The sequence below is a fragment of the Sander lucioperca genome, chromosome 15 (genome assembly GCF_008315115.2).
Source record: "Sander lucioperca isolate FBNREF2018 chromosome 15, SLUC_FBN_1.2, whole genome shotgun sequence".
Classification (NCBI taxonomy): Eukaryota; Metazoa; Chordata; class Actinopteri; order Perciformes; family Percidae; genus Sander; species Sander lucioperca.
The window spans coordinates 14,271,285-14,286,247 of NC_050187.1; the positions used below are offsets into that span (position 1 = coordinate 14,271,285).

At 44.3% G+C, this 14,963-nt stretch overlaps 1 protein-coding gene across 5 annotated transcripts in view; it reads left to right on the top strand.

Annotated features, from left to right (window-relative positions):
• The window catches only part of lyst (lysosomal trafficking regulator), a 68,210-nt gene that overhangs the window by 50,868 nt on the left and 2,379 nt on the right, over nt 1-14,963 (top strand). For 4 of the 5 annotated variants that reach the window (XM_035992694.1, XM_035992695.1, XM_035992696.1 and 1 more), the window contains 30 exons: nt 728-908; nt 1,400-1,569; nt 1,724-1,954; nt 2,145-2,311; nt 3,443-3,595; nt 3,735-3,896; nt 4,264-4,455; nt 4,579-4,790; nt 4,885-5,094; nt 5,523-5,699; nt 5,939-6,015; nt 6,133-6,321; nt 7,692-7,837; nt 7,943-8,039; nt 8,235-8,296; nt 8,494-8,549; nt 8,648-8,800; nt 9,794-10,038; nt 10,713-10,779; nt 10,879-11,035; nt 12,080-12,220; nt 12,336-12,553; nt 12,636-12,866; nt 12,987-13,176; nt 13,277-13,413; nt 13,562-13,660; nt 14,114-14,253; nt 14,380-14,477; nt 14,571-14,727; nt 14,825-14,896. In XM_035992694.1, coding sequence (XP_035848587.1) covers nt 728-908; nt 1,400-1,569; nt 1,724-1,954; nt 2,145-2,311; nt 3,443-3,595; nt 3,735-3,896; nt 4,264-4,455; nt 4,579-4,790; nt 4,885-5,094; nt 5,523-5,699; nt 5,939-6,015; nt 6,133-6,321; nt 7,692-7,837; nt 7,943-8,039; nt 8,235-8,296; nt 8,494-8,549; nt 8,648-8,800; nt 9,794-10,038; nt 10,713-10,779; nt 10,879-11,035; nt 12,080-12,220; nt 12,336-12,553; nt 12,636-12,866; nt 12,987-13,176; nt 13,277-13,413; nt 13,562-13,660; nt 14,114-14,253; nt 14,380-14,477; nt 14,571-14,727; nt 14,825-14,896 — 4,587 coding nt within the window. The remainder of the gene's footprint in view (nt 1-727; nt 909-1,399; nt 1,570-1,723; nt 1,955-2,144; nt 2,312-3,442; nt 3,596-3,734; nt 3,897-4,263; nt 4,456-4,578; nt 4,791-4,884; nt 5,095-5,522; nt 5,700-5,938; nt 6,016-6,132; nt 6,322-7,691; nt 7,838-7,942; nt 8,040-8,234; nt 8,297-8,493; nt 8,550-8,647; nt 8,801-9,793; nt 10,039-10,712; nt 10,780-10,878; nt 11,036-12,079; nt 12,221-12,335; nt 12,554-12,635; nt 12,867-12,986; nt 13,177-13,276; nt 13,414-13,561; nt 13,661-14,113; nt 14,254-14,379; nt 14,478-14,570; nt 14,728-14,824; nt 14,897-14,963) is intronic. The other variant, XM_035992697.1, reaches the window with a different exon arrangement.

The window sequence follows — 14,963 nt, forward strand, 5'->3', positions numbered from 1 at the left end:
GATGTTCGAGTCACACACACGTCTCGTCTCGTCTTCATATCAGAAACTAGGAAATGAATTTTACCCGTTCTCACTCCCGCTTGGTCAGTGGCTGCACGTGGGACTGCTGGGATTGTGTGAGTAATGAAAATGCGATAGGGGGCCCCAGCTGTCAATCAATGTCTTCCAGTGATGCGGGCCCCTGATTGGACCAGGCCCGTAAGCAACCGTGTACCCTGCTTACCGATAGTTACGCGTCTGAATCACTCAATTCTCATTGGCTACCCGCCAATGTGGCAGGTAGATTGACAGTGTTACTCGCCAATTGCAAAATGCACCCGCATTTGGCGAGTGGTCGGGTGTTAATTCCATGCCCTGCTCCCAGTTATCAAAACAACTTTATATAGCACTGTGCTGTGTGCAGCATTATTTTAACAGAAATGTATCTGCTGAAAGACATTGACAACCTAATAGCTTTCTCAATTCTAGCTGTGCTGGTTTTGAAAATACCTAATTTGAACAGTCAGGCTCTTTACATAGTTTCATACACAATACACAACAACTGGCACCGCAAGACACTAACCTCAATAAATATTGTAAATAAATTAACATCCTTTATAACCTAAAATTATATTAGAATATACAGTATATATTTTCTGAAAATGTCATTTTGAGCACTGATAGAGGAAATTCGGCCAGCTGTTCATGCACAGTAATTCAGCACTAAAGTCTAAGCTGTGTTTCTCAGGTCCAGCACTGAGGACTGCCTGGTGCTGATCTGCTGTGGACTCTATGATCTTCTGCGGGGCATCTTGCTGCTGTTGCCTGACCTCATGCTTGAGGAGGTGATGGACAAGCTCATTCAGCCAGAAGCCCTCATTGTCCTGGTCAACCACTCGTCACCTCTCATCCAGCAAGGCGTCATGAAGGTTGGTTCACTATCCTCTTTGATGAGAAGCCGGTTGATCTGATTTAGCACCAGGAGTCAAACTTTACTGCAGTCATGATGCCGGTAGATAACATACAGTAGTATCTCCCAATGAGAAATGTTTTAGCTCATTACCATTCTTAAAAGTCACATTGACATATTTGTTTTACATCTTAGAGGAGCTTTAGGCAGATTTTGTTACCTTTTTTTTTTAACTGAGCCAGGCTAGCTGCTTCCTTCCGTTTCCAATCTTTATGCTAAGCTAAGCTAACCGGATGCTGGCAGTATTTATCATAGAGACAGAGTGGTATCAGTCTTCTCATCTCACTCTCGGCATGACAGAAAATAAGCACCCAAAAATGTCAAACTATTCCGTTAATCGTCTCTGTGTTTTATCCCCTGTGCCAGCATGTTAGCAAAGTATCACAATATATTGCCATTGTTAAGTGTAACCTTTCTGTTAACGCATATTATTTTGCCCCTCTCTCCTAGCTGCTAGATGCATATTTCACCAGAGCCCTTAAGGAGCAGAAGGAGAAGTTTCTGAAGAACCACGGCTTCTCACTGCTGGCTAACCAGCTGTATATCCACCAGGGCAGTCAGGGGCTCCTCGAATGCTTCCTGGAGATGCTGTTTGGACGGCTGGTGGGCCTAGAGGAAGAGTGAGTCCAGGGACAACACACTTGTCAAGCCACATCGTCCAATGCTTTATCTTAGAACATTATGCATAGGATTGTCTAGTGTATGAATAAATGTGTTTGATGCACACATAGTTATGCACCCTATACTGTTTTTCTTTTGTGTATTTCTTTCCAGTCTGGACCTGGAGGAAATGGAAAATATCTCACCCTTTAGAAGGCGCTGTATCATCCCAGTGTTGGGTCTTATTGAGAACTCCCTTTATGAGAACTCCTTGGTGCACAACATCCTTTGTATGCTGCTGCAGCTCCTCAACGCCTGCCCCAAGCTGGCAGACATCCTGCTAGACCACGGGCTGCTCTACGTGCTCTTTAACACCCTCTCCACCCTCAATGGCATGGAGAATGGGTACGGTTGCCAGAACAGAGGACGATTCATTCAAACACCTCCATTGGTTCATGTGTTTTGTCTTGAACCTTTGAGCCATGAATTGAATCATTAATCCTCTCACGGTTGATTGATCTGGCATATACGAGTGGTAGACTCACAGCAGACCTGTGCTTCATATTGTCTTGCTTTTCTTTTCCTCCCTCTCTAGTATTCCCCTGAATGACTACAAGCTCCTGGTGTGTGACATCCAGCAGCTGTTAGTAGCTGTGACGATCCACTCGTGCAGCTCTTCAGGGTCCCAGTACTTTCGCATCATTGAAGACCTCATTACCTTGCTGGGTTTCATGCAAACCAGCAAGATGCGTCGCACACAGGGTGAGGGCTGGATTTCTGAAATTCAATACACATGCAAAATACATCAGTGTTGCCATCTACTATGCTCTGCAGTTCTGGATGATATCAAGCTGTCAGGCTCTACTGCAAAAAGAAACTGGGCTGTCACTTCATTATCTACAAATGCAGAGTGGAAACTCATTTCAGAAAAAAAATATATAATTTGAGATATATATCTCACATCTCCATCTTCCCACTAAATAGTTTTCTCTCATTTTTTTCTTAAATTTGCTCTCTGAAAAGTATCTCTCCCATCTTTTACCTATTAGTGCTTATTTCTTTTCTATTTTTTGAAGTGATATAATCATTCTGTGATCACAGAAATATTACAAAGGCATTATGGCTCTGTACATGGCAGCCTTTGGTTGTTTGTCATTTTAGTAATTATTCTCGACTGTATTACTGCCCTCATTGGGCCAAATTGATAAATGCCACCAGTTTGTGATGAGGTGCGTGTTTGTGAGATTTGATCAATAGCATGATCAAGTACCCCAAAGTGCTATGTAAGTAGAGCTGGGCAATATATCGATATTATATCGATATTGTGATATGAGACTAGATATCGTCTTAGATTTTGGATATCGTAATATCGTAATATGGCATAAGTGTTGTCTTTTCCTGTTTTAAAGGCTGCATTACAGTAAAATTACGTAATTTTCTGAACTTGTCAGACTGTTCTAGCTGTTATATTATTTGCCTTTACCCACTTAGTCATTATATCCACATTACTGATGATTATTTATCAAATAAATATTTTGTGAAAGCACCAATAGTCAACACTACAATATCGTTGCGGTATCGATATCGAGGTATTTGGTCAAAAATATCGTGATATTTGATTTTCTCCATATCGCCCAGCCCTATAAGTTTCATTGAGAAAAATGTTACCCAAGACTGAAAAGAAGAATTTAAAATCGGCTGATTAAAACATCACATATTTAGCAGTGTCTGTAGTCACATTAATGAACCTGAAAATATTACATTGGTCGTGTCACAAATCAAGTTGTGCACGTGATTATTGCATGAAGCTCATTGTCAGTCACTCATTAGGAGCGTCAGGTTAACTTCTAACATAACAAAGTTCATTGTCTCTGATTGTTGTTTTTTTCCAAGAGATGGCTGTGGCTTTGCAGTTCCGTGTCCTTCAGTCAGCGATTGAGTTCATAAAGACGACAGCCAATCAGGAACCTCGGAAGCTGAGCAGCTCTGTTAATACGGCGAGCTCTCCACATCACGCCATCTATCAGAAGCGCAAGAGCATCGCGGGTGAGTATTTATAACTAATGCAACAGTAGAAATCTGGTGTGCAGTCAAGGTAGAATTGACTACCATGTGTTTTTCAGGCATTTCACTTCTCCACCCTCACCTGTCTGTTTATTGATCCTCTCCTCGTCCCCATCTGAAGGTTCCATTGCCATTAAGGATTCCATTATTCCCCGCATTCCCAGACAGCACTACTGTTCCTATGGCCAGATACCCCTCTCCCCTCCCTTCAGCTTCCTGTCCCAGGACTCCCCCCTTCCCTCCCTCTCTGGAGCTCCATCCTACATGCTCCACTGTGACGCAGGTAGCTCGGACTGCGGTCCACAGCGGAGAACATCCTCCCTGTCATGGAGCATGTTTCCCTTTTTTCCTGTCAACTCACCCTTGTGCCTGCATTCACCTCGGGTGAATTTGCACAGTACCCTCGTGCGATACTGGTGCTTTTTGTGTGTGCATGTTTGAATGCTTAACTATATCAGTGTCAAGCATTTTAGCACAGATGGCACTTTGATTCATAAATCTTTATAATCTTCTCTGTGTTCACTGATTTATGAGATATTTGCATAACATTACTATGAACTTGAAAGGAAAAGAATGCTTATACTTGCTACCGTCATGTGCGCCCAATTTGTGTTGTCGCAACTGAGCACATACCAATACTGTGCTTGTAGGCCGGCGCCGATTCTCTCTGGCCCACACCGACTCTCTCTTGATGCGGATGCGCTCGGTAGCCAGCGATGAACTCAACCAGATGATGCAGAGGAGGATGAGCCAGGAAAACCCCATTCGTGCCAGTGAGACCGAGTTCATCCAACGGCTGCAGAGGCTTGTGGTTCTCGCTGTCAACAGACTCATTTACCACGGTAAAAAGAAACTTCTCCCACTTATCTATTCAAATCTTCTCTATTTCCCCCTTCACCTTACATGAGCGTGAACCAAACTGGCTGTCTAATCCTGGTTCTGTTTGAATGTGTCTCTCATTACAGATGTGAGTCAGGACTTATTTGACCTGCTGAATATTCCCGACTCTCCTGACCAGCAGCTTTTCACACCAGATCCAGCTGATCAACCACAGGAGGAGAGTGGCTCCGCCTCTGTCCCACACTCTCCCACTCCCTTTACCCTGCCGCCTGCCAGCAAGAAGAGCTTTCAGAAAGACATCCTCAAACTCATGATGGATGGGATCAAAATCAGCCTGGTATGACGACCCTGAGAGCCCTTTTTTTTTTTTAGCTGTAAAGAGCTAATTGCTGTATTATGAGACCTTGCGTTGATGTTTTATGATCTCACAGGGCAGCACGGGTCGAGGAGGTGTCCCACATCAGCAGTGGCGAAGGATCTTATGGTCGTGTCGGGACACTTTTCGGGTCCAAATTGGCCGCCTGCTTGTGCACACACTCAGCCCTGCACTTCCCCTGTCTGACAGGAAGGAGTCGCTGGAGTTTGTGTTTGATCCCAGACATCTGGATATCCTCAAGGAGAGCCTCAGCCCGGGTCTAGAAGTGAGTGTGAAAGAAATGCATCATATAAGTCATCTTACAAGTCAACTTAGCTTTTTTGCTTACTGAGTAAGTAAGATATATTTCTGGTCATTTTTACCCACCCAGTGCAGAAATTGTGTTGGTTTCAAGGGAAAGTATGAGTGAGTGTTCAGTATATTAGCTTTGCTTGTCATTTTCCAGGAGCTGTCAGGCACTGGCTCTAAAATAACTCTGATAGATGTTTTCATGCTGTTCAGCAGCCCCCTTGCATCACCATGGGAGCCTTTCACTCTTCCTCCTCTCAGGCTTTACTGAAGGTCCACCAGCTGGATAAAGCTTGTTTCCTGTACATCACTGTGTGCGACTTGCTTCAGACACAAACGAAAATTGAATCTGTGCTTTGTTTTACTCTCTCTCTCTCTCTCTCGCTCTCTCTCTCTTTCACTCAGCATGGACCGAAGTTGTCACTCTACCTGTATGAGATGCTGCACGATCACAAGGACAGCCTCACAAAAGACGATCAGAACGCCGTGGGTGTATTCATGACCTCGCTCAAGCTTTGTGGCCATCGCTGCATCCCACCTAACTCTCCACACAAACAAGACTTGCTCAAGGCCATAACAGAGGTAAGTCCTACAAAGACAAACAGTCGTCGTCAAGTGAAAGGAACAGTTTCTAAGCCTGTTTAGTCAAAATCTGTTTGTCCGTTTGGCAGTTAAGCAGTATGAATTATCAACTTTTATGTAGGTGGAAAATCTTGGTCGTTCATAAATGCTAAGTACAACCTGTCAGGTTTCTTTATAGCCAGTAAATAAAGCCATTGTGTGTGTTAAGAACTTGTTTACTTGTAATTGTATTCTTACAGGAAAAATTCAAGTATGAAGCAGAAGAGAAAACAAACAAAGTGGCATGGGAAAAGAAAATGGCCATCACTCAGAGGAAGTGAGTACGGGGCTTATTTCCTGGCGTGAGATTGATGTTCAGTACAAGAAAATATTGGTAAGAATCGTGTCTTGTTTCACTCCTTTATTCACTCCATTCTTTCTTGTTCCTCTGCAGTCTTATCCAGAGGCTAGATGGAAAGTCCAAGGACATTTCAAAGATTGCAGCTGATATCACTCAGAATGTGTCTCTGCGCCAAGGCATGGAGAGAAAGAAAGTCATCCAGCATATCAGGGGACTCTATAAGACTGACCTCAGCGCCAGCCGACACTGGCAGGAGCTGGTGCAACAACTCACACATGACCGGTAGGCATCAACACTTATCTCTCACAGGGGCTTACACAATATCGGAACAAAGCACAGTCATAAAATCGTTACTGTAATGATGATTGGTATTCTAATGATTCTAATGATGATTCTTTTCTGGTCATTTTCTTCAAAATAAACTGTAGGGAAACAATTAGGTTCGTTTGAATAAAGACATTTTAATATGATAGAAGATGATCTCAGACATACAGAGCACCAGAATATCTTAGAAGAAACAGTTTGTAGTAATTAAATCAAGCAAACTTTTTGAACTATACATTTGTACATCCATATCCTGTGAGGCAGGGCCGTAGCCAGGACTTAAGACGAGGCTTAAAATCTATAGCCATGCTAGCAGCTCCGTCAAGCTGTACTAATGCACAGCTTATAGATAAATGCTAACATCATGTTGTTATGTTTAGCATGTTCACCATCTTAGTTTAGCATGTTAGCATTCTACATTTTGCTAATTAGAACAAATTCTTTGACCTGCTGGTGGCACTAGATGAAAAGTTTAGGGATTACTGAAGTCATTATTATTTATTCTAAAGGAGGACATGAATGACCATCCATACAATAGATGTTGACACATTTCAGTCTGGACCAAAGTTGTTGGCCGACATTGGCGTCCTTGAAGCCTAAATTCTGTATCAACATCCTTTTCTCACAATGGCAGAAATATTATTATGGTGAGAAAATACCAAATTCAAATTAACGTATGTCTCTGGCCTCAGGCACAATGAGTAGGATTTTCCTGGGAAAAAAATGTGTAGACTCTAAATAAATCCTCTCAGTCATCACTTATGACCTACCAGAAGTATGTGGCAGTGTTTGTATCTGCAGAGACCCTGCCCTATGTCTGTATTTTCTTTTCATTTTACTTTGTTTGGGACATTTCTGGGCGTTTCTCTGCCCCTCACTCTGCTTCCAGCTGTCGCACCTCAGCCTCTTCTCCTGTAATCGGTGTTGTCTGTGTCGGAGGTTCGGAAAGCTTCACTTAATCCTCCTGTCTGGACACAAATACTATGCCTATTAGCTAACTAGACTGCAGCTCGTTAAACTTGCTGGCTAGTGTTGCTGAGCTCAGAGGAGGGGCCAACTGTGAATGTTTACAAACCACCACAGACAAATCCTACTCATTCTGCCTTTTAGGATTTTGACTAAACCCTTAACCAGGCTTTAAAAAATTCCCTTTGTGAAATTGTAGAATGTAAACTCCTTCCCGGGATGTTAAACGTCCTAATTACTGAAAAAACAAATGAAGGACATGACCTCAGTGTCCTTATTGTTAGATACGGCTCTGTAGAGAGGTTACTTTTGTTGATATGAGCAGACAAAGTGTTTGAGAGGGCAGTAATGATCCGTTTCAGTGCGGTTTGGTACGACCAGACATCCTACCCAACGTCCTGGCAGCTGGACCCCACCGAAGGGCCGAACCGGGAGCGACGGCGGCTACAGAGATGCTACCTTACCATTCCTAACAAATACCTGCTTAAAGACAGACGCAAGTCTGAAGGTGAAGAAACCCTGTTTTTTTTATAGCAGTATGGCAAAATTCTGTCTAGTACTAGTGTGTTTGTCTCATTTAGTGTTCTTATTCTGACCTCATTCTCTTGTTTAGACACAGTGAAGCCACCATTGTCCTTCCTGTTTGAGGATAAGACTCACTCCTCCTTCTCCTCCACTGTCAAAGACAAAGCCACCAGCGAGCCCATCAGGTATAACTGTCCCCCCCCCCCCCCTGTCCTTCTGCCTGCCTGTAAGTCTTTAGAAAACCTCATATCCCTCTCAGGAAGACAGGGTAATCTGAAAAAGGCACATACATGTCTCATCAACTTGTGCTACATTGAGAGGTGTCTATACTTTATTCAGATGGTGTATTTCTTATTTGACAAATGTCTCTTTGTCCTTAGGTTCACCAGACGGTGCATCAGCGTCGCCCCCTCCAGAGAGACAGCAGGGGAGCTACTTCTGGGTAAGACACTGACCATCTCTCACAGCTGCTCCGTGCATAATAAAGTCAGCCGATCACAGAGGCACAGAGAGTAATGTGCTCTCTCTGGGGTACTAGAGAATATTGCTCTTCCCTCACACACACAAGTGTTTGTTAGTTATTCAATGGGGGAAGCTTTTATTTGTCTTGTTCTTGACTCACCCTGTGTTGTCTAACAGGAAAGTCTGGTATGTACTTTGTGGAGGACAACGCTGCTGATGCTCATGACAACCAGGTAAAGCCAGAGGACTGCTCAGGATTATTCTCTGCCAGAGGGTTAGTTGTGAGTCCACCTGGCGAATCAACACCGGATGTCTTTATGTGTTTGGACAGAGCCTTCATGGGGAGACCGAGGCACCCTCTTTCTCCTGGACCTACGAGGAGATCAAGGAGGTGCACAAGCGCTGGTGGCAGCTAAGAGACAATGCTGTGGAGATATTCCTCACCAACGGCAGGACCCTGCTGTTAGCCTTCGACAACACCAAGGTGAGGCAAAAACACAGCTCACTAGGAATAAAAACGAAGGAAGTCATGTTGTGACTGGAAGGTTGGCTATTCAAGAAACAGATGCTAAAATGAATGTTGACAATGCTTATGAATGAAATGAATAGATGTTCAAGTGTGTTTACTTTCAGCTGTTTTATTTCATTATTGCAAAGAACTGAGTTGGGTAACTAGACTACCAAGCAAATCGCAAGAGAAAAGTTCAGTCCCTGTTTCATTTGAATGTAAAAATGAAGCTACACAGGATAGACTGTGATGAAAATGACAAGATTAAAGATTCTCCTGATGCTCAAAGAAAAAGATGTATGAACAGACAAAATCATGCAGCTTGAAGATATTTGCAGTGAGAGTTAATAGTTGAAATGCCTTTTTGGTATTCTGCCCCTGATACCTGCAGAGCTCTGTACTATTATCTGCCAGGAATCAAGTATGATGATAAGATACAGTGCCCTCATATTCTACAGGAATATATGATATTTTTTTACACTAATTTCAGTTAAATACTGAAAGAGTGTTACCATATGGTTGGACAACCTTCTTTTCAGCAAGTCAGGGGTTTACAGCAAATATATCCAATGCAGAAGAATCAAAGGAAGTACAGAACTACTCAGCACGTGGTAGCCAAACCGATAATGTGTTGTCCTCAGATTGCCTGTGTGGACTCACAAAAACCTTTCCTAGATACACAGGCAAAACGATTGTTCCCTGTGCTTGACATGCTGACATTAGCATTTAGCTCCAACCCTGCTGTTCCTAAGTACAACTTCACAAAGCCGCTAGCATGGCTGCAAACTCTGTTGTGTTTTAACGTATTTTTATGCATTTTTTTATTAGATAGTCGACAGTAGAGACATGACAGCAAGCAAAGGTGGCACTTTACATTACGTTTGTGAGTTAGTACGTTTTCCATTTTTCACTTGAGTCCTGACACCAGAGATAGTAAACATCCTATGGTTCTCTTTGTTCTCGCCTTAGTTTCGTGACGACGTCTACCACAACATCCTGACCTCTGATCTGCCCAACCTGCTGGAGCACGGAAACATCACGGCGCTCACTCAGCTGTGGGGCTCGGGTCAGATCTCTAACTTTGAGTACCTCACGCATCTCAACAAGCACGCGGGCCGCTCCTTCAACGACCTCATGCAGTACCCGGTGTTCCCCTTTATCCTGCGAGATTACACCAGTGAGACGATCGACCTGCAGGACCCAAACATCTACAGGTCAGTGCTAGATGGAAGCTCTGTTAATATATTTGGAAAGGCATTTGAGGTATTTGATTAGAAAATCAGATTATATAATGTTATGAAGATTAGTGTAAAGGATTTGTACATGTACCTCCTCTTGTCAATGATACATCAGATCGTAGGTCTTAAAATAATATACAGCTCTCAAATATTCTTAATAAGTGCTCCTCTTGTTTATGCCAGAGCCATTCTTCTATAATTTGAAATCAGGACTGATGCAGTTAATTGACATATTAGGGTATTTATTTATTTGATAATCTGGGTGACAAATAATGCCTCTGTGAAGTCAAGAGTCATGACACGGGAATCATTTATAATAGGGAAGGGCTCAACTCTTAACTTTTTAAAGTGGTTGTCAGGCTGGCAACCAGGCATCAGCTTCCGGTTACCAAAACTGAAAATATGGTCGCCACTTTTAGACAAACACAGGGCTTTCACCCAGGAGGCTGGTGTTTAATTTAACTTTACGTAGCAAGCTGAACTACGTCACGTTCTCCGTCATGTGCGTAATAACACCATGTACTTGCATACGGAAGTGAATAGCATAACAAATCTACTGTTACTGTCGAGCCCCGATAGGACAATTTTCATTCGTCACAGTTAAACATCAGAGTTCGTTACTGCTATGCTTACATTTCGTTGTCATGCAGGAATTTAATCAAACCCATTGCAGTCCAGTCAAAAGAGAAAGAAGATCGCTACGTGGATAATTACAGGGTAAGGACTGTTGTACATTTTAGCAGGTGTTTCTTGAGTGTATTGGACGTTCCAGTAAGAAAACAGGGGTGTGTGTGTGTGTGTGTGTGTGTTGTGCAGTACCTTGAGGAGGAGTACAAGAAGGGCATTCATGAGGATGACCCCATGCCTCCTGTCCAGCCTTATCACTACGGCTCACACTACTCCAACAGCGGCACCGTGCTGCACTTCTTGGTTCGAATGCCTCCTTTCACCAAGATGTTCCTCGCATACCAGGGTGAGTCATACATTAAGTTTAACTAAAAGTTAAAGGGGTGATAGAATGATTATATAGTGTATTTCACACTGTTCCTTAAGATCTTCTAATAGGGTATGTAACATTGGTTGGGCTGAAAATGGCGCAGATGCTATTCTGTGGGCCCTTAACTACCCTGTGAATATGGCCCTATTTGGAACAAGAGCTTTTCTTCCAAATATGGTATGCTCATGAATATTTAGATGAGCTGTGCGCTGATTGGAATATGAGCGAACCACATACACATACATTGGAAATCAACTATATAAAGCTCAAATATGGGCCGTTTTACGAAAATTGACGGCTAATTGCAAATTTGGTAAGACGTGTCGGACTTCAGGAGCTCCACACAGTCTGACGAGAAAGCGGCAGCCTGCTGGGCTCCATACCCAGGGCAAAGTCACCGTTTCTGGGTTACTGGACTACCGGTGCTTGGGGCTCAGAGGTTCTATGTATGTCCTATTTACCCACCAAACTGTCGTTATTCAACTATGACAAGGTAAAATCGGTTTTGCATTCAATTACCCCTTTAAGGAAGAGAATCGGTCTCCAGCTGCATTGTCTTTTACAGTATCTTTAGTTTCAACTAGTATTGTAAATGTTAACTGACTGACAGGCCAGGGCTCTTTAACAGCAGATCATTGTCATACATCTCCAAAAAGCATTTAGCAGCATCGAGTGCCACCTGTCTGCATTACATTGACAGCTCCATCTTGGTTGATGCCAAGGCTTTTAGTACTGAAATGTTGAAATGTCCTGATCTCAGATCTGACTGAGCTGTACGTTCTTTATACGGTTCTCTGATCAACTCCTCGCCCTTCCTCTTCTCTTTTCTATTTATTCTTTTCTTGTTAATGATTTTTTCATTCATCCGTCTCTCTCTCTCTCTCTCTCCTCTGATCCTCCGAGGCGTCTTTTTGTGTGATCGTAAATGTATTCAGCAAGCGTGGTGTCTAAGGTCATGAAAGGGGATCTTTTCAATCAGTGAGTCGAATCTGTAATTAGATTGTCTTTGGCCTTAATCAGACCAGAGCTTTGATATCCCCGACCGGACGTTTCACTCCATGAACACCACGTGGCGCCTGTCCTCCTACGAGTCTATGACTGATGTGAAAGAGCTCATCCCAGAGTTTTTCTACCTCCCAGAATTCCTGGTCAACAGAGAGGGTAATTATTTTCCACTGCATTTCATACCTTTAATCTGTATACCTATCATTTATACCAGCATACATTTTTCATATCCTCTTGTGTATTAAAAAAGTAAAATGTCTTGCCTTCACAGGTTTTGATTTTGGTGTTCGTCAAAATGGTGAGAGGGTGAATCATGTGAATTTGCCACCCTGGGCCCGCAACGACCCACGTCTGTTCATCCTGATCCACCGGCAAGCGCTGGAGTCGGACCAAGTCTCCCAGACACTGTGCCAGTGGATCGACCTGGTGTTTGGGCTCAAGCAGAAAGGCAAAGCAGCTGTCCACGCCATCAACGTCTTCCACCCAGCTGTAAGTAGCTACCTATTTCACGTTTGATAGAAATTATTGGGAAAGTTGTTTCTTCTATAAGCTTTCATATCATTTTTCACAGACCTATTTTGGCATGGACGTTTCGGCTGTAGAAGACCCAGTGCAGCGACGGGCCCTGGAGACCATGATCAAGACATACGGACAGACACCCAGGCAGCTCTTCAACGCCTCTCATGTCAGCAGGGCCGGCCCCAAACTCATGATGGAGGGAGAGCTGCCGGCAGCCATGGGTCTCCTGGTGCAGCTGGCCTTCAGAGAAACCAGAGAACAGGCCAAGGAAATAGTCTGCCCGGTAATCTACTCTGTGGTGGTAGTGACTCTGACAGCCCGCTGTGCACTGAGGAATGACTTAATTCATCGTCCATGAAATGATCTGCTGCTGACCTGGCAATTTCCTCTTCCTCCCCCACAGAGCCCACTGCCATGGATCAAAGGTCTGAAGTGGGGCGAGTATGTGGGCTCACCCTCTGCTCCAGACCCAGTGGTGTGTTTCAGCCAGCCGCACGGGGAGAGGTTCGGATCCCTGCTGGCTCTGCCAACGCGAGCCATCTGCGGGCTGTCCCGCAAGTTCTGCCTTATGATGATTTACAGCAAGGAGCAGGGTAGGAACGCCGCCAGTCACTCTCAAGTCAGCCTAGATGTACAGAATGGTTTGCACAATGTTCTGCTGACTCCATTTACTTTATGTTCTTGACCCTGTAGGTGTTCGGAGCATGCACAGCACAGACATCCAGTGGTCGGCCATCTTGAGCTGGGGCTACGGAGACAACATATTGAGGCTGAAGAGCAAGCAGAGCGAACCACCCATCAACTTCATTCAGTGTTCACAACTTCACCAGGTAAATACGAGTAAAACTCGCAAGCTCAGAATAAAAAAAAATTAGAACAAACACGGAATTACTGGTCTCCCGTTAGTGTTACACAACTTTACAACTGGGTCAGGTTTCTCGTTTCCTCTGTCCAACCGTCTGTCTCTCTCTCCTCCAGGTGACCAGCTGCGCCTGGGTGCCCGATGGCTGCCAGCTATTTACAGGCAGCCAGTGTGGAGTCATCACCGCCTACAGCAACCGCTTCACCAGCACCACGGTGGGTTTCCATGGCGACGTCCCCCTCTAACCTTCCGCCTCCACATCAGCACCCAATCCACCCACCCACCTCCCATTACCCCCCCCTCCCCTACCCCTCTTTAGACCATCTCACCGTGTTCAAAAGCTCAGCTTCGTTAGTCACATCACAGTTGCCCTTGAAACACATTTCCACCGAGCCTACAAGTGGGATTAGAGGTCTGGGAGTTCAGTCATCAGAGAGGCTTTCAGACTTTCATCGGTCCCCACCAATAGGCATCTAGGTTTTCTCTGTCTCTCAAGGGTGTTTCAGTAGCAATTGAATTGGCTGTTCAGAAAAGCCTGTTTGAGATTCATTAATGGAGTTTTTTTGGGAAAACGTTTAGGAGATATCTCATCCATGCTAACATTGAATGCCAATTATTCAGATCTGTGTATCCCCTGTATATAGCCTCTAATATGTGTCTTTCCATAGCCGTCAGAGATGGAGGTGGAATCTCAGGTTCACCTGTACGGACACACAGGGGAAGTCACCAGCCTGTTTGTCTGCAAACCCTACAGCATCCTGATCAGTGTCAGTAGAGATGGCACCTGTATCCTCTGGGACCTCAACAGGTGTGTGTGTGTGTGTGTGTGTGTGTCTCTGCGTGTGTCTCTGCGTGTGTCTTTGCGTGTGTGTCTGCGTGTCTTTTTGTGCGTGATGAGAAATCTAAAGTAGTGTGATGCTCTGTGTTTCTTCAGGCTCTGTTATGTTCAAAGCCTCACAGGCCACAAAAGCCCAGTGACTGCAGTGTCTGCCAGTGAGACCACGGGGGACATCGCAACAGTTTGTGACTCAGGTGAAGACCGCTCAGACTTTAATCATATCACTTTTCCAGACTGACACACTGTTGATGTGATGTACTGTATGACACTTGATCCTGTGTATCCAGTGGGCGGCGGCAGCGACCTGCGTCTGTGGACGGTGAACGGGGACCTAATCGGTCACGTCCACTGCAGAGAGATCATCTGCTCCGTGGCGTTCTCCAACCAGCCAGAGGGCGTGTCTGTCAACGTCATCGCCGGCGGGCTGGAGAACGGTGTCGTCAGGTGAGCAGGAACTCACGGTTACGGGCTTTCTTTTCCTCTCAAGACACTGGATTATTCACACTGATGTGTTTTTTTTTTTTGTCTGAAATATTTTCAGGTTGTGGAGCACCTGGGATTTAAAACCAGTGAGAGAGATCACCTTTTCCAAGTCGAGCAAACCCATCATCAGGTATCTTATCAACGCTACAACCATGTTATTCTTTGCTTTTATGCGATGCCACTTGCCACCATTGTAA